The sequence below is a fragment of the Stigmatopora argus genome, chromosome 17 (assembly GCF_051989625.1).
Source record: "Stigmatopora argus isolate UIUO_Sarg chromosome 17, RoL_Sarg_1.0, whole genome shotgun sequence".
Taxonomy (NCBI): domain Eukaryota; kingdom Metazoa; phylum Chordata; class Actinopteri; order Syngnathiformes; family Syngnathidae; genus Stigmatopora; species Stigmatopora argus.
Window position 1 is genome coordinate 10,786,855 of NC_135403.1, and position 24,707 is coordinate 10,811,561.

General features: G+C 44.0%; 2 protein-coding genes across 2 annotated transcripts in view; both read right to left on the reverse strand.

The window, feature by feature from the left end:
• LOC144091535 (plexin domain-containing protein 2-like) overlaps positions 1-5,826 on the reverse strand; it is a 37,332-nt gene extending 31,506 nt beyond the window's left edge. Inside the window, exon 1 of the mRNA XM_077623951.1 lies at positions 5,334-5,826. Within this exon, the coding sequence (XP_077480077.1) occupies positions 5,334-5,415 (82 nt within the window). The 5' untranslated portion in view covers positions 5,416-5,826. The remainder of the gene's footprint in view (positions 1-5,333) is intronic.
• A 1,727-nt stretch (positions 5,827-7,553) lies between these two features.
• malrd1 (MAM and LDL receptor class A domain containing 1) lies at positions 7,554-24,328 on the reverse strand. The gene is given in 34 exon segments (XM_077624919.1): positions 7,554-7,814; positions 7,867-7,946; positions 8,412-8,472; positions 8,551-8,647; positions 8,712-8,806; positions 9,734-9,800; positions 10,663-10,788; positions 10,856-11,134; positions 11,201-11,402; positions 11,584-11,741; positions 12,205-12,366; positions 12,428-12,556; positions 13,240-13,420; positions 14,181-14,338; positions 14,474-14,719; positions 14,834-15,122; positions 15,466-15,713; positions 15,786-15,999; positions 16,801-16,911; positions 16,989-17,145; positions 17,759-17,915; positions 17,995-18,174; positions 18,244-18,331; positions 18,479-18,927; positions 18,994-19,361; positions 19,428-19,533; positions 19,823-19,975; positions 20,061-20,204; positions 20,270-20,360; positions 21,003-21,161; positions 21,297-21,385; positions 21,464-21,595; positions 23,729-23,958; positions 24,264-24,328. Coding segments are annotated over 34 exon segments (5,574 nt in total). The 3' UTR covers positions 7,554-7,711.
• Between the last annotated feature and the right edge of the window lie 379 nt (positions 24,329-24,707).

Below are 24,707 nucleotides of genomic sequence, written 5' to 3' on the forward strand. Positions count from 1 at the left end.
GAGTTGGAGTTTGTTTGTACTGATGCTGCATTAAATGGTAATGTTGCACAACCCTCTTATTCAGAGGAAAAAAAGCATCAGTTGCTGAAGATGCCACATGCATCCAAGCCCATCCTTGCCAAATTACAGCTCCACCATGCCAGACCGCAGAAGTGATCTATGGCACTCATTAAAATGATGTGAGCCTCCTGAATCACTAGCACCCCACCCTGGCCTCCAATGATATTAACCAGCGGCAAAATAAACAGCCGTAAACATGGGACAACACACCCTGCGCATGTGTGCTCAAGTTATGAGTCCAATCTTCTCTTACCTGAGCAGAGAAGACAAGCAGTAAAACCGAACCAGACGTCTCAGGTGGAGAGCAGCCCAGAACAATAGCTCAAACATACTGGACGTCCAAACTCTGAAACCCCAAAATATGGGCAACAAAAGGAGAAAGAGTTGTTATTTGGCTCTAACCATCTGTAACACACCTGGACTTGTGTTGTCAAGCTTTTTTGATTCACGGACAGGATGAAAGCAAGCTGCCAAAGCTTTGCAATTTGCAGCTGCATCTCTCATTTAGACACATTGGCCAAACTTGTGCAAGGTTCTACACCAAAATATATCCAAACTTCCGCAGGCCTTTGGGATTAGTCGTTTATCCTCCTCTCCCTTGCCGTCCTTCATCCACAAGGGTCAAGTGATGAATGAGGCCAAGCCCTGCAGATGTTCAATCTTCATTACTCACTCACGGATTGGAGTCACACAACAATGTCGGCGTTCTCTTATAAAATAAAAATGATAGATGACGATATCCGCAACTTAATTCCATGGAGGGGAAACAGGACCCATGAATCTGAACTGTTTTTTTTCTGTCGTACTAGCAGACAGTGAATTATCTAGAGAAATGCTCTCATGTGAAAGCAGTGAACATCTTCTGGATCAAGGATAAATTAGTGAGGTGACGTCAAATTGAGAAACGTCCAATCATTGTGTATACCACTTCCTCTTATTAGGATTGCAGGTGTGCTGACTCTGGTCAAGACGTTGACGACACCATAGAGTGGTTGTGAACCAAAAATGTTGCTAAAAATGGTTAATAAATAGAGAAGGATGAAGCTGCAGTTCCCAGACAAAACCTGCGCACACATGGACACGATCAAAAACATTGTGAAGAATTCGATTTGGAAAATCCCATCCATGCACATTCCGGCTCAAAGCATCTCCAAAGTGGAAATAATCCTGCTGGTCCAAACTCAGCCTGAAGAAGCCGCTCGATGGAGGGGAACTAAGTGCTACGTGCCTTGTTGCCATGAAACGGAGGCATGCTGAAAGAAGATAACGCACCCCGCCGGATAGCCGAGACACCCCCTTCTCCCCGACCCAGACTTCATATCCTTAACCCGGCAGGAGGGGGCCGCTTGTTGTTGGCCGCGAGGTTTACGGCATGCCGCTACATGCCTGCGCCGCAAGTTCGTGTGAAAGTTCACCGTTGAAATACGACTGCTTTCACTACTGAGTGAAACCAAGGATAATTCGACATAAGAGCATCATTTCTGTCAGATTGGCCAGGTCCTTTTTTTTTTTTTTTATATTTAATTAGTCCGGATTTAAGATAAACCTATTAAGGAGATTAACCTTGCCCTAGTTATCCTCTCAACAGAGTTACTTTCATCATCGCATTCTATTCCAAATAAGTTTCTTGGTACTTTTTCAGCATGTTTAGGTTTCTTGTCATCTTTTGATGTCATTCTTGCCACTAATTTCTTCATGCAGTTTATTGCGACTTTGTGTATTTTGTAGTTTTTATTCCAGTAATTGATTGTAGCCAAATAGTCTATATATGAATGTATGTAAGACATATATATATATATATATATATATATATGTATGTATGTATGTATGTATGTATGTATGTATGTATGTATGTATGTATGTATGTATGTATGTATGTATGTATGTATGTATGTATGTATGTATGTATGTATGTATGTATGTATGTATGTATGTATGTATGTATGTATGTATGTATGTATGTATGTATTTATATGTATGTATGTATATATATATATTCATATATATATATACACATATATACAATATGTAGGACATAGTTATATAAGCACTATTTGACATATTGACATCCAGTCACCGAGCATAAAAATCTATGCTATTTTCATGAGTCATTCTACTGAAATTCAGCCCATAAGTCTCTTTTATTTACCAAGATATGTCTTTTAGAACTACAACAATATACCTATATACCAGTAAAAAAAAATCATATTAGACATTTGGGTTGGATGGGGTAATTTTAAACATTTTCAAGGGTCATTCCAAAGAAAGTGGAGGCCCAGAAACCCCTTTTCCCTTCACAATTTGACATTTAATCTGCAGGTACTTCAGTTTGGAAGTAGTGTTCCTGCAGAATTTGACTAGGATTCATCTCCAGCCAACGAATCTATCCTCGGCTGCAGCAGCCTGACTGCGGCGGGCAAGGCGGCCGCTTTCCAATCATTTGTGGGGGGGGGAAAAAAAAGATGTTTATCAGTGGCGGAAATTGCTTGTCATCTCTCACTGAACTATTATTCATCACAAGTCTCCCCGCTTTTGACCTTTTCAAGCGGGCCTTGAAAGTGGACCGTGGCGCTGAGCACGTCCCACAACCGCAGGAAAATGTGGATCTGGCGGGCCCACATGAAAAGACAATGATGCAAACTTAAAGAGGGGCTTAACTGTGCCGCGTTTCATTAACTAGTGGCCTCCTGGCTCTTTGTCTCGGGCACCTATTGAAGCGTAGCGGGCCACTCCTGAGCTCTAAAGCCGCCCCCGTCTGAGCTCCTTCCCACAGCGACCCGAGTGGGCGTGGAATGGAGCCTTGAGGGTCCCAGGGCGTGACTAATGCGCTGGCCTGGTGCTGCTGTCGCACGCTGGTAAGGGGTGACGACCCCGCTTCTAGGTAGCACTCAGAATCCCGCCATGGAGGGCAACATAATATACGCCCCCCTCCTCTGTCCCGCATCTCCCCATTCTGAAAGTACCCAACCCCCGTGATCCATTCAGGGTGGATCTTTTCAGCAGATCATTCAGGCAGGCCATAAAGAAGTACAAGTAAAATACACGACTCACACAAAGTTTGTGGGGAATCTTTAGAATGTACTACTGTACTCGCAGGTGAGCTTTGGAGAAAGATTCATTGAGAGTCCTGTTTGATTTTATGCTGATTTTTTTTTGCCACTTGTCTCAAGGATGTTTTAATACAGATTGACTTCTCTGCAAATACAGGTTGTTTTAGTGGCCCAAAGCAGGGTTTTGAGAGATTCTCATACCGTCAAATATCGCAGAATTGTGTAGTTGGGACTCTTGATTGTTTTGTTATGCATCATGATTGGGACGAGGTCGGAAACAAGATGTGGGTTACAAAGTCACGGGGCTGCCTCAAATCTTAGCACATTAACAGCCTTGAGCAAAAGCATTTAAAGCAAACCACATCATTATAGCGGCCACTCTTTCTCTCTTTCTCTCTCTCGCACACACCACCGCTGCTCTCACGCTCATTTGAACACACAGGCGCATTCCAACCCCGAGAGGAACATCTCTTTTTCCACTCGGGGCGCAAATTATCTCGGAAATCAGCCCCAATTTTGTGTGCCACTGCTGAAAATCACATCAGAAAAAAAACAAGAAGTTGACTTGCAGGATGTTGTGTAATTCCACCCAGATGTTCACCAAACAGCTTCCACCAAGAGCTGTTTGATGCCATGTTTTGTTGTCATAATCTTCCTATCGACTGGCCAGCACAATATTCAAGGAAAATACACATTTTGATACTTTATCTAAATTTAATTAAGTTTATTTTTCTGAAAACTTATTAATTACTCTCAGTACATTTGAAAAACATTTGTTCACTTGTTTTTTTAGTGAGCATGTTGCCAAGCCGTTAACAAACATAAATTATGAAGTTGACACGCCAACCAAGTGTTGCTAAAACCCTACCAAATTAGAACGATTAAAATTTTAGTGAGGTCAGTCAAGTCTGTAAAATCTGATGCAATATTCAAACATGTATTTAAAAAAAAAATATCTCCAAATTCACTTTCAAAGGTCTGTAGCTCCATTTCTAAACCAATACAGGGACGCACGAGACCTTCTCTACTACTACTTTTGGGAAAGATATCTAAAAATATTGTCCTACAAAAGGACGAGTCACAGAAGAAGCAAAACTAGAGTCGAGAGTGCATTTATGTAAATCAGTCCATCTCCCCTGTCAAGGCATGTAGACTGACGGAACTATCAAACCACACTGGCGCGTAAATAGAACACACGTGCCGCCCTTTCTAGTGCGTCAGCTTCACAGTTCTCCCCGACCTTGCATGGGTTTTCTCCGGGTACTCCAGTTTCCATCCACATCCCCAAAACATGCAGCATAGGCTGTTTCAACACTCTAAATTGCCACCCGATTGCATCTCTACCAGGGGTGGGTTGGTTGTGTGTATGTCGGAGGGGGCTCGCGCACAAAACACACTGCTTTAATTTACAGGCACTGTCAGCAGCTGAGCATATTCGCCGAACGGCTGCCTGGTGAAAATGCACGGGCAGCAATAAACGCTCCAGGAGGGAAGGGACGGGGGAGGGCGAGGACGAGGCTATCGTGATATGTGCAGCGCGCTGATGCTGGCGTGACAGATTTTCTCCGAGGAATACGACCGACGTGCCGCAAATGCCTAGAGATATTACGGGAAAGTGAGGTTTCTATTAGCTGGTCTACCGGGCATCCTCATCATGCCAAAGCAAATCAAACCCTGGGACTCAAACCTGAAATCTTTCGACTGTGATGCAAACGTGGCAATCGCTAGCAGCCATTCAGCTCCAAAATATCATAATCATTTGAAAACCCTCTTATGAAAAGTCAGAGTGATGAACAAGCATGAATTTGGAATGTGGAAGAAATGATTCAAACCCTCAACGTCATGGATGCGAGGCAGACAGACTCATTACATCAGAAATATTTGGACAATCTGGAGTTTTTGCTGAACATAGGAGAGATTCAAACTCAGAACTCAGATCACAATCCATAATTATTCACATATTGTGATCAATTTAACCCACAGGGACAAACCCTTGGTTATAAACTAATTGCTGAAGGATTATATGATTCCCTAACTTCATATATTTTATTTCCAAGTTATTTTCACATCACAAAAAGAGGTTTAATTGACTATTATTGTTTTTTTGGAGGGGGAATAAACATAACAGACATATTTGCGTGGCTCTGGCAGCCTTTTAGAAAATGTCATTTTTTAGTCAAGTAAATGCAATAACCTAGCAGGGGTGTTGTTGTTGCTTCGTACCGTTCTGAGCTCCGGAGTCTTGCATGCACTGCACGAGCAAGACAAGTCCGAGAAGCAGGTCCAGTCTCCTTTTGCGATCCATGTCCTCAGATATCCGAGGTGGTCGTCTTCCTAGCCCCCCGCCGTCCACCGATACGGCGAAAACAGCGCAACTCTCTCCGTCGTCCTCCCGGAGGAAATAAAAAAAAACCTGCACGCGAAGGTGATTTTTTTTTCGCTTTCCCACACGACCTCCGCCTTTTAAGTGAAACGGTAATAATAGGCAATCTAGGAGGAAAATATTCTAATGGGACGTGGAAGGAAAAAAAGTTGGACACTTCGATGCGCGCCTGGTGTGCTTCGGCAAGTGTGTGAGGTCCAATGTTGCGCTCCTGGAGGAAAAGAAAGTGCGTCTGTGACGCGACTTCTCTCGTAGCCAATGGGATGGTGTCTTTTTTGCCTGGAGAAGACGGACGTTTTTACTGCAATTTGTTCATGCAGCTATCATTAGCGAGCTACAATGCAAAAAAACAAAACGAAAATGTCCATTCATTCATCTTCTGAACTGCTTTTCACCACAAGGGTCACGGGGGGTGCTGGAGCCTATCCCAGCTAACTACGGACACCCTGAATCGGTGGCCAGCCAATCCCAAGGCACAACCAATCATAGCGAGGGGCAATTTAGAGTGTTCGAGCAGTCTACCTAGCATATTTATGGGATGTGGCCGGAGGAAACTCACACCCAAACCCACCTGGGATCGAACCCTCAACTCCACAACTGTGTGTCGGACATGCTAACCACTCCGCACCGGACTGCCTGGTTAATTTTATTCGTTCATTTTATACAAAGAAAGGGCAAAACATTTTTAGTGCATTCTCAACATTGGCCAGAAGTTGTGGTCACCTTTAAGCAGGGACAAACACTGCAGTGTTGACACCATGACATCACCATCTTATTTGTTTTCCTTACAGTCCGCAGATGAGAGTTTGCTTGAGGGTTAAGGTGTTTTTTCCCTTTTCCCTGCCATGGCGTTCCCCTTGCCGCCTCTGCAGGGAGGAGAACTTAACAATTATGGCACGGCTCGCTGTGGGGATTCCAAAAGTGGTCATGGAAAAGCTGTAAAGTGAAGGAACGTTTTTAGAAATCACTCAACTGCTGCCATCAAATATTAGCACTTGAGAGGGCTTTGAAACTTACCACGAAAAAATGCCACCTTGCCCAAGTCAGCTGTAAAAATATGACATTTCTTTTTCGACTAGCCGGAATTATACACAAGAACGATTCATTACACATTATTGAATTACTTCCAAATACTTAATGCCTATTATTTTGGTGAAATGTTGAATAATTATCCTCTATGTAATGACAGCTTATAATAACACCCAAAAATTGCATCTTCCAACTCAATTTGATCAGCGCCCGTGATTCCAGTCCAGTCAAGTATTTATTTTTTTTACATTTAAAATTGATCACTTAAAATTAAATTAGAAACACATTAAGAAATATATCCATACATATTAAACAGAACGCTAAAAAAATGGCATATAATCTAAGCCTTTGGAAATACACCAAAATAATTTATCATTCATTGTAGTTTAAATTCCAAAATGACAAATTAAACATCTTACATTAATAAAATGAATGAGTTTGGAAAGCCACAACCTTATCATAAAAATACATAATAAGATAAGATCAGCGTACAGTTAAAGGAAGTGGTATAAAACGCATCTCAATGGCGTCTAATTGGTCGGATGAAAGGACAAAACCATTCGCCCATGAGGGTCATCTGAGCCCACCACAACACAAAAACAACACCCACAAAACGCTTGTGCTCGCTCTACATGCCATTCAATGGAATGAATACCGAAACGACCAGGTCCACCAAAACAAAGCAAAAACAATGTTGGCCTCATAATCTCCACCCTCGAGTGTGCAAGCTTGGCATAAAGGTGCATAAAGTGCTTTTGTTTTGATCGCAGGTCATTGCTTCCAATGTCACCGGGTTGAATTTATTTTGCCAGCTCTAGAGATTTTACGTCATTTCTATCATCCGCTGTAGTAGTAAAATAGTTTTTCACATTAGAAAAGGTACCATAACCAGACAAGTTTATAAATCACAATTTACTGACTCATCTCTCATGTGCAAAACATGTACAGCCAAGCATTAAAACAAGAATACTTACATTTGAAAAATGGAACTGAAATAATAGCTTAACATTGCTAGGTTTGAATCGGACAGTGATTTAGGGCCAACACAGTTTGGCATTTGTGTCTGTTAAAAAAACTGGGCATCTCCATTCCTGGTTCTAATTTTGCGTGGCAATGCATGTAGTATGTACATTTCTCTTCATTTTTTCTAAGGAACAAAGTCATTTGCTTACTGAGTCCTTTTTTTTTCTTACGCAGGAGAACTGTGGCATTCATCAGGGTACAGCTGGTGTTGGTGATTGTACAGCGGGTTAGCAAAGGACATCCCTGCGCCTCCCTGGTTCGAGTTCTGTCAAGTAAGGATCAATTGAATTGTTATCATCCGAGAAAGCGGTCGGGGGTGGGTTTACCTCCTTCCTCCAAGGGTAGACACTTATGGAGAGACTCTTGCTGTTGTTTCTGTGCTTGTTTGCGAGGTGGCCAAACTAAAATCACCCAAAGAAATGTTTCAAATCACTGTTAAATTTTAGTACCGTATTTTTGGGACTATAAATTGCACCGGAGTATAAATCGTACCAGCCAAATAATGCACAATGAAAAGGGAATTAAGTATAGAGGAGCGGACTGGCAATTATTTGATCAGAAAATAAAAAGTATACATGGATAAAATAGTTACATGGAGAATAATAGGCTGAATAGGACCTGTTTATGTAACATTTACAGTTTTTGGGATAAGAATAGCGTTTAAAAATGGGCTTTTGTTAGTCACAGAAAAAAACTTGAGTCGCTTTAGAGTATTAATTGCAGCTCAAACTATAAAAAAAGGATTTATAGTCCGGAAATTACAGTATATAGTCTATTGTAGATATTGGCAGGGATTTCTGTATTGCCCAGTGAGTGAACACTAATGATGCCCCAGAAGAATTATCCAATGTTGGATCAGACATTACCTGTGCCTTCCAGTCAAAGGCAGGGCGTTTCATCATCCCGTAGCCCATCGGGTTTCGCTTTCTGTGGAGGAGACGGCAAAAGGGGCTTCATTATCAGCAGTAGACCCGCCAAATTGTGACACTCAGAGACCCAACTCACATTGCACGCCAACGCTTGCTGCACAGAGCTAGGACGCAAATTGCTACGCCAATGAGCAGCAGCAGCGATCCGATGGCGATTCCGGCGTATACAGCTTCTGATAGACGTGCAGATTTTTTTAAATTGGACCGTGAGACAGGTGGGACATTTTGAGATGTTACCTAGCGAGGTGTCTTCGAGCTCGGGTGGCTTTGGAGTGGAGATTGACGGCTTTGTTTTCATGTGGCAACGGTTGCCGGTCCAACCCACAGAACACCTGCATATAGGAAAACACTGTCAGGACCCTAAGATACAAAATCGAAACAATAGGTATAGAAAGATTAAGCAAAATAATCAATTCCTCATGTTTCTGACTGGAATTCCACAGCCCGGACAGCAGCGAAATCAAGCCACGAAAGGTTTTGGCCTGTTTTTGGCCCTAACGTCTCCCAGATAATCATGCTAGTCCGACTCGGCATCTGCTGAATGTCAGCTTGCTTTTCCTTGCTTAGACACACTTTTAATGCAGAACACGCATCTCTCAGGGATGCCGTTATCAGCCAAAGCAGGCTTGGACGGGGGCCGTCATGTGTGTGGTCTTGGCGGCAAGCCTTCATCTGTGAACGGAGCGGTCCATGTTTTGGCCCGGTGGTTAGGCGGCTTTAAAAGGGTGTGAGGCTAATCGAAAGCTATCCAAATAGGCTTAAGTTTTCCTTTTTTGCTGGGTTTGTGTGTAGAGACAGAGGGATGTTAAAAGTGGAGTTTAGATACTGCATTGAACATTTTCAAAAGGTATTGCTTTCTCTTATGTTTAACGCTGTCATGTGGCTTGAAAATTTAACAGAAGACTGCTGTAAGTCCATCTGATCTGCTTAGTTTTTTCCTTTTATGAATGTAGTCTTTACCGAACGTAACTTTACTAACCGAAACTTTGTAATGTTGTCTCGGCTGAATGCAGCCATGTAAAATAGCCACCCTTGTCTCCGAACTGAAAAGTTAACTAAACGGAAATGTACTGTTTAACTATTGAACAGTAAGATGCAACAACCATTCCGTTGAGGCGACATTATGATAAATAAGACAAAAAGCAGAGGAATCAGAATTTGCAAATTGCAGCGTGCTTGACAGAGCAAAACTGATGGAATTTTCATGTCTGACATCGCACAATGCAAGATAAAAAAAATCTGTAAAGTGTGTGTGTTACATGCAAATAGGTCCGTGCTTCTCCACATGGCACTTGCCTCGACCCAGGCAGTAGGTAAGCGGGCAATCTGCATGGCAAATAGCAAAGAAAATTTCCAAAAAGTGAGAATAACAATCTGGCAATATTAAAAATTCAGGGTTAAGTTATTACCATATTCCACCTCTACTAAAATGAGATTTTGCTCCTGACTTCAATAATAGATGGTATGGTATGCAGGTTGGGGTTGCCAGGGCAACGTAGGTACATGGCACATTAGCATGTATATTAAAATATCGCATCTTGAGAATCTTTTCTCTCTTAATGCAAATATTATCACGGAAAACACCTTGTACGCATCAGGTTTTAATTTGCAGGAGGAAAGGTGTTTATGGTTTGTAGCTCTAAAGCACGCTTTGAAGCTATGTCGTTGAATCAATACGTGCTAAACCTAACAAATGTGAGTAGTAATACGTCCTGGGATGCCAAATAATATGTTGATCACCATGGCAACAAAGGAAATGCCAGCATACCTATCATAATCATTCAAAATGCAGTTATTTTAAGGTCAAACTGGTACACAGTGATACTCGGTTAATACGAGCTTTGAACTGGCATGACAGATAACCCGATTTATAGCTTCCGTGTCATCTGTCAGAGCAGCAGTTTGAGACCGGAAAAGGGGGAAATGCCGGAATTTGGCAGAAAGCTGACCAATTCTGACAAGCAAACACGAGATACATTCGTTAACAAGTACCCTGCAGAGACGCAGTCCGAGGTTCTGTTTTGGCAGAGCTTCATTCAAAGACGTCCAGCAATAAAATAAACTAGGAAGGAGGCTGCTTTTATTGTTAGTTTTAAAGGGGCATGTCTGTTCTGTATGAGAGAAGTAAATAAGTAACAGATTGCTCTGTAAAAAATGGATAGAGGCTCAATTTTTTTGTCGAAGTTACCGTCACAACTGGACTCATCCGATTGGAAGGGAAGACAATCCGCAAACCGGTCGCAGCGCTTCTCAAGTGGAACACAAGTGGAAGACGTGTCACACAGAAGTTCCCCTAGCTCACACTGCAATAGAGCTGAAAAGAAAAGGAATTAGTTCACTAAATTATATAGCGGAAATTTAGATCCATCCTTGACAATTACGGCAACTGTGCTCATCCTCGCCGTGGGGGCAGTCAGGGACACCGTCACAGCGCAGTATGGCTGCTAGGCACACGCCGTCAGAACACCGGTAGTGGCCTTCCAAGCAGCCGCCTTGTGGGGGCACGGTGCCCGGCACCAACGTGGGGCAACGCTCTTCATCCGACTGGTCAAAGCAGTCGAGCTCGCTGTCGCATAGCCAGCTCTCGGGGATACACTGGAAGGAGTAGAGGCACTGAAAGTGGTCCGGGTTGCAGGTGGAAGGTTCTGGAGTCACTGGGCCTGTGTGTCAATGGCAGTTTATTATGTAGAGTAGATAGGGACATCCTTCCTACTTCCCAAATTTACCTCCAACCATGCATTCTGTCGTGTACGTGATGTCATCCAGGGCTATGTCGGTCCGCATGTCTCCGCCGACCTCTGCCTGGATGCTCACTCGGAAAGGCGCCGGGTTGGACATGATGACGCTGGCGTACGTCCACCCCTCGCCTTGGTTTCCAGCTTTGGCCCACATGAGCAGTGGTGTACCACTAGGGCCAACTGTGAACACCTACAATGGCGGAATTCATGCAATGTTTTCACTCTAAAAATACTGAACACCAAAACATGGTCATGTAAGTCTAGACTGAAATGATGATGCTTTAATGAATCCTTGCCAGGCATCGTCTTTCTTTCTTCCCCACGTGGCTGAGTTGATAGTTAGGCGACATTATTTATGAAATTATACCTACCTTCAGCGTTCCCATTTGGTCCGAGCCGTGCATGTAGAACCAGAAGCGCAGATGACACAGGCCTATGCTAGCGGGAAAGGCGGTAATAGTGGTCACCCTGGCAAGGTCACCCTCTCGCTGAGCGGCCGAGTGGATGTACAGGAAGTTCCCACCGTCACCTTTGCGAGAGAGATTTTAAAGTGTCACTTAAGACTGAGCTGGTTTTGCCCTGGGTGACTTCATCTTTTTGTCCATTCAGCTCATGTACAAAATAATAAACTAACGTGATTTTTCTTTCTTTAATCACGCCCCGTTGAGGAAAAACGTCTATGTCACCTATGACTAAAGCAATGTTTACTCACTGAGAGACTCAGTATTCACAGTGACTGCATAGGAGTTGTTTACATTCAGCAAACTGCACATTGATCCACTGGCCTGTAATATCATCTATCAATGACAAATTCAGTGGATGACCAATCAGAGGGTCAAAGTGAAGTCACACCCTATGGCATTCCACTGGGGAATTGTGTATAGTAAATGAGTTTGCGCACTAGCACAAGCTTAACTTTGTTGAAATTCTTCATGGTATTCGAAGAAGTTTGTGCTTTGCTGAAAGTAGAAAGCCTTTAGACGGCCGCCAACCTGGACTGTGGTCAGATGGCGGTCCGACTCCTGCTGTGTCGCTGCTATGATTGATCCTCCAATCAAAGTCATCCTCGGTGTCCTGAGCGAGCTGGCACACCTGCTCCCATTGGCCGTCACCCACGTCGAAATTACACGCTCCTGGCATGGCAACCACAGCCCCTGAACATATGGCAAAAAGCATTAGGAGCTTGGGAATTTATTTTGCGACACGGCCACTTACAGCAATCGGACTCATCCGATTGGTCATTGCAGTCAGGCTTGCCGTCGCACACCAGGTGTGACTCAACGCAGTGGCCGTTGTCACAAACTAAATCTGTGACTGCGGGACAGCTCATTGGCTCGGCAGGACCTGGTCCAAAAAAGACGACAATCAATGGACTGAAAACTGGGTATTGACTATCCAGATACCGTAAGATGGTAAGGTGCATTTGAGCAACCATCTATCCCGTAAAGGATACATTTTGTGCGATGGATGTACACGGACACACACGCAAACATCTGTCGTTCATTATTAAAACCAAGCCTTCCTTTGCAACGTTCCGCACGGAAGGATGCGAGCGGTGGACAAAAGCCTGTCAAGAGAGCTTAGAGCATCTTTCCGCCCGCTGCACCTCATTTAAGGCACCGAGGAAGACAGTCTTCTAAGTGGCAGCATATGTGTGTTTCTCAAGAGGGAGGGAGTAAATAAGAGAAGGAAGTAATATGGTTTGTAGTGAAGTTGGAAAGGATAGGGAGGAAAGATAGTGAAGAAAATTTCAGCCCCCGGCAAGAGGAACAAAAAGACAGCTTGAAAGAAGTTGGACAAAATAGACAGAACGAAAGATTGATACACAGAACGCAATATTTACAGTATGTGTACTCATTTGGGTAAGGATGAGACGGCGCCTCGTCACCATCAAAAATCAACATCAAAAGCACCCAATCACCCTCACTTCTTCCTCTGTCGCATCCCATTAACGAATCGCAGTGTGAAGGCAGCACACGCATCGCCTGGAAAATTGACGCTTCACGCAGTTGGCTTTCGTCACTTACTTAGGGCGCAGTCTTTGAACTCCACGTCGTCCAAAGCGGCGCCCCCGCTTACGTCGTGCGAACGCACGCCCTCGAATATCACCCGGAAGTTCCTCAGCCTTCTCAGCGCCACCTCGGCCCGATTCCACTGGTTCCCCTGATGGCCTGTTTTGCTCCACACTTCCCACATGGCGTTCTCCGTCTGCATGGACAAGATCATTAAGAAGACAGACAGTAATGAGGTTGGCTGGAACCAATACAGGTTCTCATTAACATCATTTGTCATAGAGTCCTGCTGCTCCTCAAGACTGCGCCTTGAGTTATTGTTGCCTCGCTCATGCCGCATATGGAAAATATTAGAAGACACGCCAAGTATGTAATCCCTCCGCGAGTCTTTTCCCATGGCGGCAGCCAGGCAGCACATGGTGACTAATGCAGTGTTCAAACGTGCAATCTCTCCCGGAGCTCCTCTTTGAGCGGATCGCCATCACAAGTCACGTCATGTGTCTAGTATCTTCCCCATGTCATACGAATGGCAGTTACTATATATTATGAGGGAGCAGATGGCATTCTGTGACCTTTGTTTAACCCTTGTAGTGACTTTATTGTCCATTATGAGTTTGGTCCATTGTACAAGGAAGTCAATCCAGTTTTTGACACCAACATGGCAAGTAGTCAGTCCTATCTCTCTCTCACTCCCGCAAGGACATAGCCTGTATTTACAGACTTTTATTATTAAAAACTGCCTTCAAAGGATAGCTTCCACTTGGCTCGAATACTATACATCTGCGAACAAATAACGTCTGAGAGGAAACGGCTTTACATTTTGCTTTATGATGGCTCAAAGATTGTCAAGACAAACCACAACCTTTTAAACCAAAATGAAACCCATGCGAACGTTGTTACTTTGTAAACATCTAGGACCAGATCATTTGAAGAAGGATGTAGAAATATCTTTTTACCTTTACAAGTAGGCGGATTGTTCCCGAGGCCTTTTGGGAAATGTAGTACCAGAAGGAGAGCTTGCAGATGGAGCTCGATTCCTTCCATAGTGAACTACTGATGTGTGCCTTGTCACCCTTTAGTCCAACAGGTGTAACCTCGAGATAGAGGAAGTGACCTGAAAAAGAAGTTGTTAAATTGTGGTCATTAACATTAGCTCTTCAAAACCATTATTAGAGATCCATATACACAGCCAAAAAACCCCACAATCTGGCAAGTAGGTGCCAAATAAACAAGAAGGGAAACAACAAACCAGTTCCATCCTTCAAAGTGTGGTCGTATGGTGGCCGTATGCTCTGCACCGAGCCAGTTCCCAGTGCCCAATTGAAATTGTCAGCTGGGGAGTTCTTCCAGCCACATTTGCCATTTTCAAAAGAACACGAAGTCCCGCAGTGCCTCTCATCGGTACTGTCGCCACAGTCATCTCGGAAGTCGCAAATGTTGCTGGAGGAGAAGCAATGGCCATTTCCGCAAGGCCGGGAACCTGGAGGACACCAACCTAGAAAAAAATGCATTTAAAGGTACACATGATTTCATTCAATGGAGACTCCAAAAGGAAGATTGCAGTGAAGAAATAACAAAACCTCAAGGCTTTTGATGTGACAACCTGTACCTTCAGGAGTAGGAGTTGTGCTGTCTTCTATTGGGTTCAAGGATGCGAGAAGGCATCCTGGTGAAAAAATGATGTCGTCCAGGCAGATGTCCCCTTTGGGATTCCGGCCAACTCGCCCCTCAATGGTGACCTGAAAGTCCTTGGAGTGGCTCAGCGGGATCTCCTTCATTTGCCAGTAGTTTCCCTGGTCGCCCGTCAAGTTGAGGAGGAGATGAAGACCCGCTTCACTCCTGCGGAACACGGCCAGTGTCCCGATGCCATCTCCAGACATGTGGAAAAAGAAACGCATCTGTAAGAACAAAATAAGATCATATTTTTCAAAGTTATTTGTGTGGGCAGTGTAAAATGAAGATGAACAAGATTGGATGTATTAAATTGGTGTTTAGCTCAAGAGAGGTGTGATTACAGCAGCTGCCGTCATCTTCACAAGATTGATTCCCCCTCCCCTAGTAATTTAGCTACCGGGATGATTGACAGATTGACTGACCGGTCGTAAGCAAGAGATGGCACATGAACGGGGCTATCGATCATGCCCGCCAACAAGCTGACAGTTGCATTACACAAGTATGCAACTGATACAGGCTAGTGTGAGTGTGTTGTTTTCCAATCCAGTCCCAACAATTCTTGCCCACCTTGCACTGCGAGCTCCTGGAGCTCAGCAATGGGCCTTTTATGCGGGCAGCATTTCCAGCCGCTTGAGGGAAAGAGCTCTCCAGGTAGAGATAGTGCCCAGATTTGTCTCGAAGGGTGTGGTCTGTGGACGGCCCAGTCCCAATGGTGGGGGTGCTTCCGGCCTTGATCAGCCAGTCAAAATCGTCCTCCAAGCATTGGCGCCAAGAGCACAGGTCGAACTCAAAATCGCAGCGTCCGCTAAATCCTTCTAAAAAACAGAGAGACAAAATAAAGTTTTCACTGATGCTTAGTGTGCGAATGATTTCAGAGGTACACTTACTGCAGATGTAGGGATCCTCATCCGAGCGGTCACCACAGTGGTCGATGAAGTCGCACAGATTATCGTGAGGGATGCAACGCTTGTTGGCGCAGGTATACTGCTCAGTGTTGCATGGCATATCCGTGGGCGGCGCAGGGGCACAGTTCACAAAGCGGACGTCGTCAATCACCACATCGCCCATATAGCTGATCCCCCGTTTGGCTCGGAACACAACCTGTCAGGTCCCAGCAAAGCTAAAATCTCATGAACGTGTTCAGTGTTTATGATAAAAATGACTGATGAAACACAGTGATAACTAAAATAAAATAAACTACTATAAGAAGTAAGGTAGCATTTCTTCTGCTACCTCGCTATTAGGGATTATTTGAAAAGGCCAGTAGGAATCTCTCCAAAAAACGGCAACTCATCAACTGGTAGCCTCAGCATGGCAACATTTGCTGACATAAAGGTTAAAGCCTGTCTGCAATATAACGCCAAAAGACAAATCAAACCTTTGGCTGGCACACAGTCTGTTGATCCTCAACTGACCTCGGCTGGCTGCTGCCACCAAAGAAGTCATTACTAACATAATCACGACTCAAGCCTATGTAGGGCAGACTTAGACTTTATTGATTCAGCATTGATCAAGACCATCAGCTAATGAGCTGTGTCACTGTTGGGATGTAGCAACTGGAATGAAGAAAAACATAGAAGACTAAGGCTAGGCTTTTAAAAAAGTATGTCATTTTGGTTGTCGCTGTCCAATTTTACGCTTATTCTGTCAATATCTTGGATCCTTTCAAATACTAACTTCTCCCTAGAGCTTTTCTCCCATTGTTACCCAATTTTGGGCAAACATGGAAGGCAGATGGGTGATACAAAATTGTTAGTGTTTCTGAATTCTTTTAATGACTTGTCATAAATCAAGAAACTCCCAACTGGCAGATACTGTATGTATTTAAGTAATAACTCCATATTAGCAAGGGAGTGGAGGGCGAGACTTTCACGAATTCATCATAATAAACCCTTTGCGAACCTGAAAGTCCTGTGACAACCCGAAGAACACTTCGCCTCGTCTCCACTTGTTGCCTTGGTTACCAGTCTGCGACCAAACTTCATGGGTGACGTTAGCACGCCTCAGCAGAAGCTGCAACATAGTGGGAGAATGTCTGTAAAAATCATTGGGCGCAAATGTCGACATCTCGCTACACACTCTGGCCTCACTTGAAGGGAGCCCACGGTGAATCCGCCCATGTGGTACCAGAAGACTAGGGCGCAATGCGGCCCGGTGGACGCAATGACGGGAGTCTGGAGGTCGGTTGCGTTGCCGTAGCCCCCATTGGAGCTGTCGGCGCACATGTACCAACCTTCACGGCTGCCCCTGTGAACAGTTATTGAATTGATTTGCTTTTGTTTCTGTGGTACACATCAAAAGTAGCGCTGTTAGAATGTCAAGTAGTTGTCTCCAATCAAATTTGAGCTGTCTTACATCATTGTTCATTTTCTTTAGGCTATTCGTAGAGTTCATTCCCTTGAATCTGAAACTTCACTAGTACCTATGAAGCGTTAAATGTCAGCTGTAATAGTATAGAAACAGCCTCTAGCCTTGATTGCACACCCACTGAAGAAGTGCCTCCGCTTGGTTTAAATAAGACACAGCTCTCCTGCGACTTATTGATCCAGAAAGGTCATATAGTAGGAACATTAGCGGGAGCCTCACTGGGGCTTTTAAGAGAGAACATTGCTTTTCTCCTGGGCAGAAAAAAATCGTAGCAATGTTGCCTTCAAAGTGCACTGTAATTTTTTGCTCCACTCAATAAAACACCGATACGGGCATTAAGGTCACTGTCTATCCTTTAGGAATGGGCTGCTAAGTTTCCAGTGAATGCTCTTTTGCCTTTTTTGTTCTAAAACGACCTCTTTCCTGGTCACAACAAGTGACAACTCCTCATATAAATATATTTAACTTATGTTTTTTTTTTACTGGTACTCACAGTGTGTGGTCAGAAACGGGACGGTGATACTGTTCTCCTGCATGAACACTTTCTCCTTGTTCGGGTGACCAGTGAAATGTGTGCATAGAAGCTGTGGGTGGCATGACCGGTTCCCAACCGCATGTTTCACCGCCTTCGAAATCACATTGTTCCGCCACTGAAAAAAGTTGGAATTATGTTATGTCACAGAGTAGATAAGAATGGTTTATTATTCTTATTTGCCTGTTAATTTGTACCACAATTGCTTTCGTCCGTGCCATCCGAGCAGTCTGGCTTGAAGTCACATACTTTCTCGTTAGCCACACACTCGCCAAACAAGCCACATGCAAACTCCCCTTGAGGACAACGATGGGGCTGAACCGAGGGCGCCGGCGTGGTCACTATGGGGTCTGTGGTGTTCGCCAAGGGCAGCTCACCTTCGTTGGAAAAAAAAAACATCTTAATGTTTTAACAAACTATCTGTGGACATCTCCGTTGTACCTTACCTTCACGTGGGACACAGCCCAGGAAGGAAACATCATCAATCGCAATGTCCCCGTTGAAATCATCTCCGACCGTACCTTCGATCACGATCTGGCAATAGGGTCATAAAATAGAACTTTTGTTCTGGAGGAAAATCTCCCAATCTTTGAGGACTAATGAACAAAATTATTACACTCAAAGTGAGTGATGTATGGCTTTCTGGTGATTTTTTTGTAACACTTGCTTGTGGAACCTTACTTGAAAAGGCCGTGCGCTGGTAACGTAGAGAGTCTTCCTGTGCCAAAGGTTTCCCTGGTCCCCATATCCCACCCACAGCAACTGTCCACGGCCCGTCGAGACGGTCCTGAGATAGACTGCGAGGCAGAATACTTGCGAGCCATACATGTGGTAGTGAAAGCGGAAAACGCAGGGGTGGCGGGAGTCGAAGGGGTCCTCTCCGCGTCGGTGGGTGGGCTGGAAGGTCGGGCTTAACAGTATCGCCGTGTCTTTGAACTTTTGTGGGACGGAAGACTCGATGTAGAGGTAGTAGCCGTAGCTGGTTCCTAGCGTGTGGTCTTTGCACGGCCCCGTTTTGAAGGACGGGGTGGGGCCTCGGGTACGGGTCCAGTCGAAGACGTCACTGCCGCCATTTTGCTCTTGTTTCCAGCTGCACAAGCCGTGCTCAAAGTTGCACTGTAGTTCCGGGGCTGTCCCATAGAGACTCATCATAGATTTTTGTAGTTAATAAGATGATGGATGAAAATAATACTCACAGCAGCCCTCTTCGTCCGAACCGTCCCCGCAATCGTCCACCAGGTCACAAAGCAGGAGCCGGTCCACACATGCTCTCGTGTGGGTGCAGTGGAAATGTGTTTGTGTTGGGCACTCGCTAGCAGCAGGTGGCATAGAGCAGTTGTGGAAGGACACATCGTCCAAGGCCGAGATGCCGTCAAACACGCCTAGGCTGATTTTAGCCAGGGCGATCTGAAAGGGTCGCGTGATTCGTCCCAGTTGCACGCTGACTCGGTTCCAGTGGCTTCCCCGGTCGTAAAAATTCCTCCATATGATGGTGTTGTTTTGGTCTCCACGAATGTGAAGGTACATGTTAGCGGCTCCCACTGATATACCTGTGTTATAATGCCTGGACCAAAGAGAAGGGGGTGAAATCTGGAAACGTACAGAGAGGGAAGCAACCGAATTGTCTCACCAAAAGCTCATAGTACACCCAGTGGCTGACTGTTGGAACCACGGTCCTCGGAGAACCGCCCTTGGATAAAGACTACTGCTGTTCATCAGTATGAACATGAAGTGTCCTGCAATGAAAGGACATATCCGCAAATTAGACAAATGTGATGTCAGTGATTCACGACTGTTCTAAAACCTGCTCCGCATCTCGGTCCCTTAGAATCGGTGTATGTACAGTATTGGCCCCAGATTTTATTTTATTCAAGGAGATGCTCTCCTCAGAAAATGTGTCAAGTCAGGAAGCTTGCCACTCAACAATGCCACGGGACCGAAAAGTCTTCACGTCAGAAAACAGAGCACACGGTGACAGAAACAAAAGATGGCCAAACATTTAGGATTCAGGAGAGATTTGTGTACCCTCTGTGCTGTTACTGGAGTGGTCCGGAGGGGCCGGCCGACCGTAATACTCCGGTGGTACATCCGCCGACGAGCCTCGGACCCAGTCGAAGCCGTCGCCAGGCGTGAGCTCGTACCAGCCGCAAGAGCCGCCCTCAAAGTCGCACTCTGACGCTGGGCAATTAGCGAAAACGAGGAATGGTATTTCATGCTATAACTAACATGATTTTAAGTTGTATGTTCAAAGAAATAGACTTACGGCAGTTGTTTTCATCATCGCCGTTGGGACACTGCGGGGTGAAATCACACACCTTTTCTCCCTCTATGCATGGCCCGTCGACCCCACAAGCAAAGCAGGTGGGAGGGCAAGGATTGGTAGGTGGCAGTGCAGTGGGAACTAAAACTAAAAAAAAAAATCAATGCCTTTTACTTGCAAATGTTAAAAAATATTGTTAAAAGTGTAAATACCAGGGACACAGTCGGGAGTGAAAGAAACATCATCGATAGCGAGCACCTCTGATGTGTCACTGTCCGCTGTTAGAGTTCCTTTAATTATCACCTGATGAATAAACAGACATTTTAATATAACTATTAAAATATCATTGGTCAACATTGAAAGGCTATTCCTATTTTTTTCCATTCCCCTGCTTTTTGTTCAGTGCAAAACCTGAACCACAATAACAAAGTCCAATGAGCAGCTTATCTGTAAATTTGGATTTTTATTACCTGTTGTAAATGGTGTGTGACATTACGGTTGAGGAAGAAATGGATAAAGTGGTTGCATTATTCTTTCATTTTTCTTCCATTTAAAATATGTTTCTTTTTTCAAAGAATTGTAATTATATTCAAATATTGACTATTGTTTAAGCAATTTAGTTCAAATGTAATAAAATCCAACCTCATTCTTAATGTTAAAGAAAACCACTCAACATTAGGATTCTTAGTATTTATGTTATTGAACATTTCATTCAGTATAATGACCATTTATTTATTTTCTATACATGTGAGTATTTTTAATGTTTTAGTCCTGTAAAAATTTTTTTAAGTATATTTTTACTGTGGTGTACATATTTTTTGCCCTTATAGTGTTACTTTGACTTGAGTAGTAGCCCAATTCAAGTTTTCTGAGGTAGGTGCTTTTTGTCTTGAGGTGCAAGCATAGATTTGAGTTACAAAATAACAATTTAAAAATGATATGCACCTGAAAAGGGCTCCTGCTGGAAAACCCGACAATAGCTCGCTGCCACGTTTCTGCTTCAGTGGACTGCTCCCATATAACGATGCTTTGACCCAATAGTTCGGTCTCCATCAGAACCTGAAGAGTTCCATGCTGGGCTGAGATGTAATGGTAGAAGCTCATCTAACAAGGAAATATGTTGGATAGTGTTAACCATTTACTATGTTTGGGAAAAAAAAGAAAACAATCTTAGCATTTGGATTGGGATGTGTCGTTTTCTCTGCTGTTTTGAGGGAAGAGTGAAAACAATGTGGTTACCCGGCAGTTGTTCGCAGGCTCAAACAGAGGACTTATCAGCTGTGCTGTAGTAAGATTTCCTCTTTGAAGTACAAGTGACAGGAAATATGCTGGAAATGTCAACACATGGAAGATTGAGTGAATGAAATACAGTTTATTGAATGTTTAGAAAATAAAGGTTTAACAACCAGGTTGGTTGCAGGTATGGTCACATTGGATGGGACCGATCGACGTGGTTCTATTCCAATGAGAAATCGCTCGCAATGGTTGGGTCAGGTCACAGAAACCTTCGTCAAAGTCACACCTGTTATAGTGGGAACCTACATGACAGCATCATTTTGCTATTAGTAATACTTCATCATCCACTTTGCTTTCAAATATGACCTTTGAGTAGTTTTGTCCCACAACAAACACCAATAACAAGACCTCACTTATCTAAATAGTGTTGTATTATTTGCCTTACAGTGCTGCTCGTCGCCGCCATCGCCGCAGTCGTCACTGAAGTCGCAGACGTCTTCTTCAGGGACCGGTGCCCCATTTGCACAGGTAAAGTTCCAGCTCGAACAAGCATCACTAACGACCGCAAAGGTCGACACCGCTAACAGCATTCCCCCAAATTCACAAAACAACATTGCAGACGTTTGCAAACGTCCACCTCATTACTTTTTTTCCCTCACCATGGAGGCTCAGTCTTACTGTGTGCTCCAAGCATGTGGTAAAAGGTCATAAATGGCTTTTATGGCACTTACTCAATATCCTTGCTTAGCCGAGTCGAATGCTTGTAATGAACCTTTAAGGAATGTGATAAAGGTTAAGTAGTTAGCTTTAATGGAGGATTACACATTTTTTAACTAACTGGTCAGCATGTGTTGCATATGTACTCACAAATGTAAACAAAATCCACCAACTTCAGTTAACTTGAAACTTGACATGATGGGCTGAATGGTTGCTAAGCCTGAAATTTGATTGATATTACCTCAGTATCTTAATATTTACCACATTTGTTTGAAAATAGAGCAATAACAATCATTGTTTTTCAGAACTCATTAGACTTATGGGCTTTAAGTCGCAACTACAAATGTTTTTCTACAACTAAAAATTGTATCAGGATATACTACTATAATATAGTATTTATTTTACAAAACACATGAGCTAATAATAGTAAGGCAGCATTTCCATTCCTTTTTTTAAAACAGCTTTTAATACATACAATATAAACACCCCATGACAAAGGTCCACATTGCTACAACAATAGGCATAATGTACTATATTACTGATACCTGGTAACATCTATCTTATTATATTAGATGTTCCAGCACGGAATTATTCCCTTGTAAAGATGCAAATGAAACGGCACAGCGTTTTTAATATGAGAGTGAGGCACGAAGCGACACATGGCACAGCAGGACAAGAAATGAATTGCATACTTAACAAGGCCCCAGGGGTGTGGATTCAGTACGTGCAGGACAATGGTTCTAAGCTTTATTAATAGAAATTCATTTTTGTGTGCACAAGAAATCCCCCAAGCATGTCATCGTTAATTTGCAGAGTACAAATAAGACCATTGTCGACACTCAGAAACCTAAGATTGTGTTCAATTACAGTGCTGTAAAACAGGGAAAGTGTGATAAGATGTTTTTCTACAGTAAAATTAACATTAGTTACATTTAGCTAAGAGGAAAACAATGTTATTGACCCCATTTAGGAAAAAGGTTGCAAAGCGTCATTTGAATTTTGCTGCCACCTAGTGGTCAATTTTCAAGAGTTGAGCATTATGCTTCATTTACATCTGATGCAGCATTTCTAAATATATAAATAAGAAATGATAAATGTAACTGAGTAAATCATTAAGACATTCCACGTTTACGACTAGACTACTAGGATGTCAACTTGCGAGTTTCATGTGCAACTTTCCACTTAGTGCGCTCCTCGCGTACGTGCCAGGTTCTCGCCTCTGTTCTAACAGCAGCACATAAACACATCTCTGATGTGCCTGCCGGTCGAAGAATAGCCTCGATGCTATCTCCTGAATTTGTCGTGTGCTAAAGTGAGAGGCAATGACAGCGCTTGGTCATCATTTAAACTGCACTTGATGTACCACTGCTTGTCAAAGTGGGAGGGAGGCTGCTTGACTAGAGCTAAGTACTATAACCAAGTTTCACTTTTATTTATTTTTATTTGATCGTTTATTATTTCATCATTTGAATGCAAAGTTTTGGATTCAATCCCCAAAAGGAAAAGGCTTTTTCGGGGTAATTCATCTCGTTTTGGGCGGATCATTCGCTCTTGCGTCTCTCTCCACCGTTCCACGTCATAGGAATGCGACCTTGTATAAGTAAACAGATGCTGCAGCTTCCTCGTTTGCGCGCTATGGAAGACTTAAGCCTGCCCGCACGATCGTAAATGTAGACGTGCTGTTAGGAATCCGGAATTTTTAAATCATTTTAGTCAACGTACGATGGCGCTTTCTTTGGTGAACTTGAGCGCCAAAGAGGTAGTGAGCAACCACTGCGCATCTCCGCACTGGTTGCGTTGGGTTCCCAGCGAGCTATACGGGCCGCTATTAGAAGCATCGTTGGCTGGATGCAGACCGCTGACAGTCGGGGAGCTGGTGCAGAAGTGGCCCGAGCGTCATCTGCGTATCGGTGGGCGAAGAAAACGCGGGCAGCGCCCCCCGAGTCGGCTATGTGTTCAGGCTCTTCTTCTTGCCGTCGTTCGGGGACTCTCCGAAAAGAGGTTGGTCATCGATTATCGCTTACGATTAAAATCCTTGATCCTTGTACTCCGTTGCAAAATTAAAGTCGATTCTTTCTATTTTTTTCCCCTCATCTAACAAAGATAGTTACTCTAAATCATGAACACAATGTTCATTTTCAATAATAAGTATATCACCATAAAACATATTTTGAATTCTCGCGATCTAAACCAACAAAAAATGATTCGACAACTTATTTTCTTGTATATAGATGTGCACTGCAAGTCTTGGACCTTTGTGGGCTGCAAGGGGACGAGGGTCCGATGGTGGACTCCATGGGGGGCTGGTCCCTGACCATAGCACTGTGCACTATGGTGGTCCAGGCCCGAGCCGGGGAACGGAAGCGGGTCTGTGGTCGGGAACGGGAGAGGGACCAGCGCAAGAGAGTCAAGGAGGAAAATTCTGACAAGAGCGACCACGTGGAGCGGTCGCTAGGGGTCCTTCAGGGGCCACATTTAACGAACGTGGAGAAAACGATAGAGACGACGGGAAGGCAAGAGAAAACAGAAAGCGGTCGCCCACCCTTGCAGGTGAGGGCTGACATTTTTGTCAACGCCCGCTCTTGGAAGCGCGTGTATGCTGCCCTAAACGCAAGCGGACCCCTGGAGCTGCAGTGCCGGTACCTGCATGTGGAGGAGATCTCTATGTCCAGCATCGGGACCCTGCTGGGATATCTG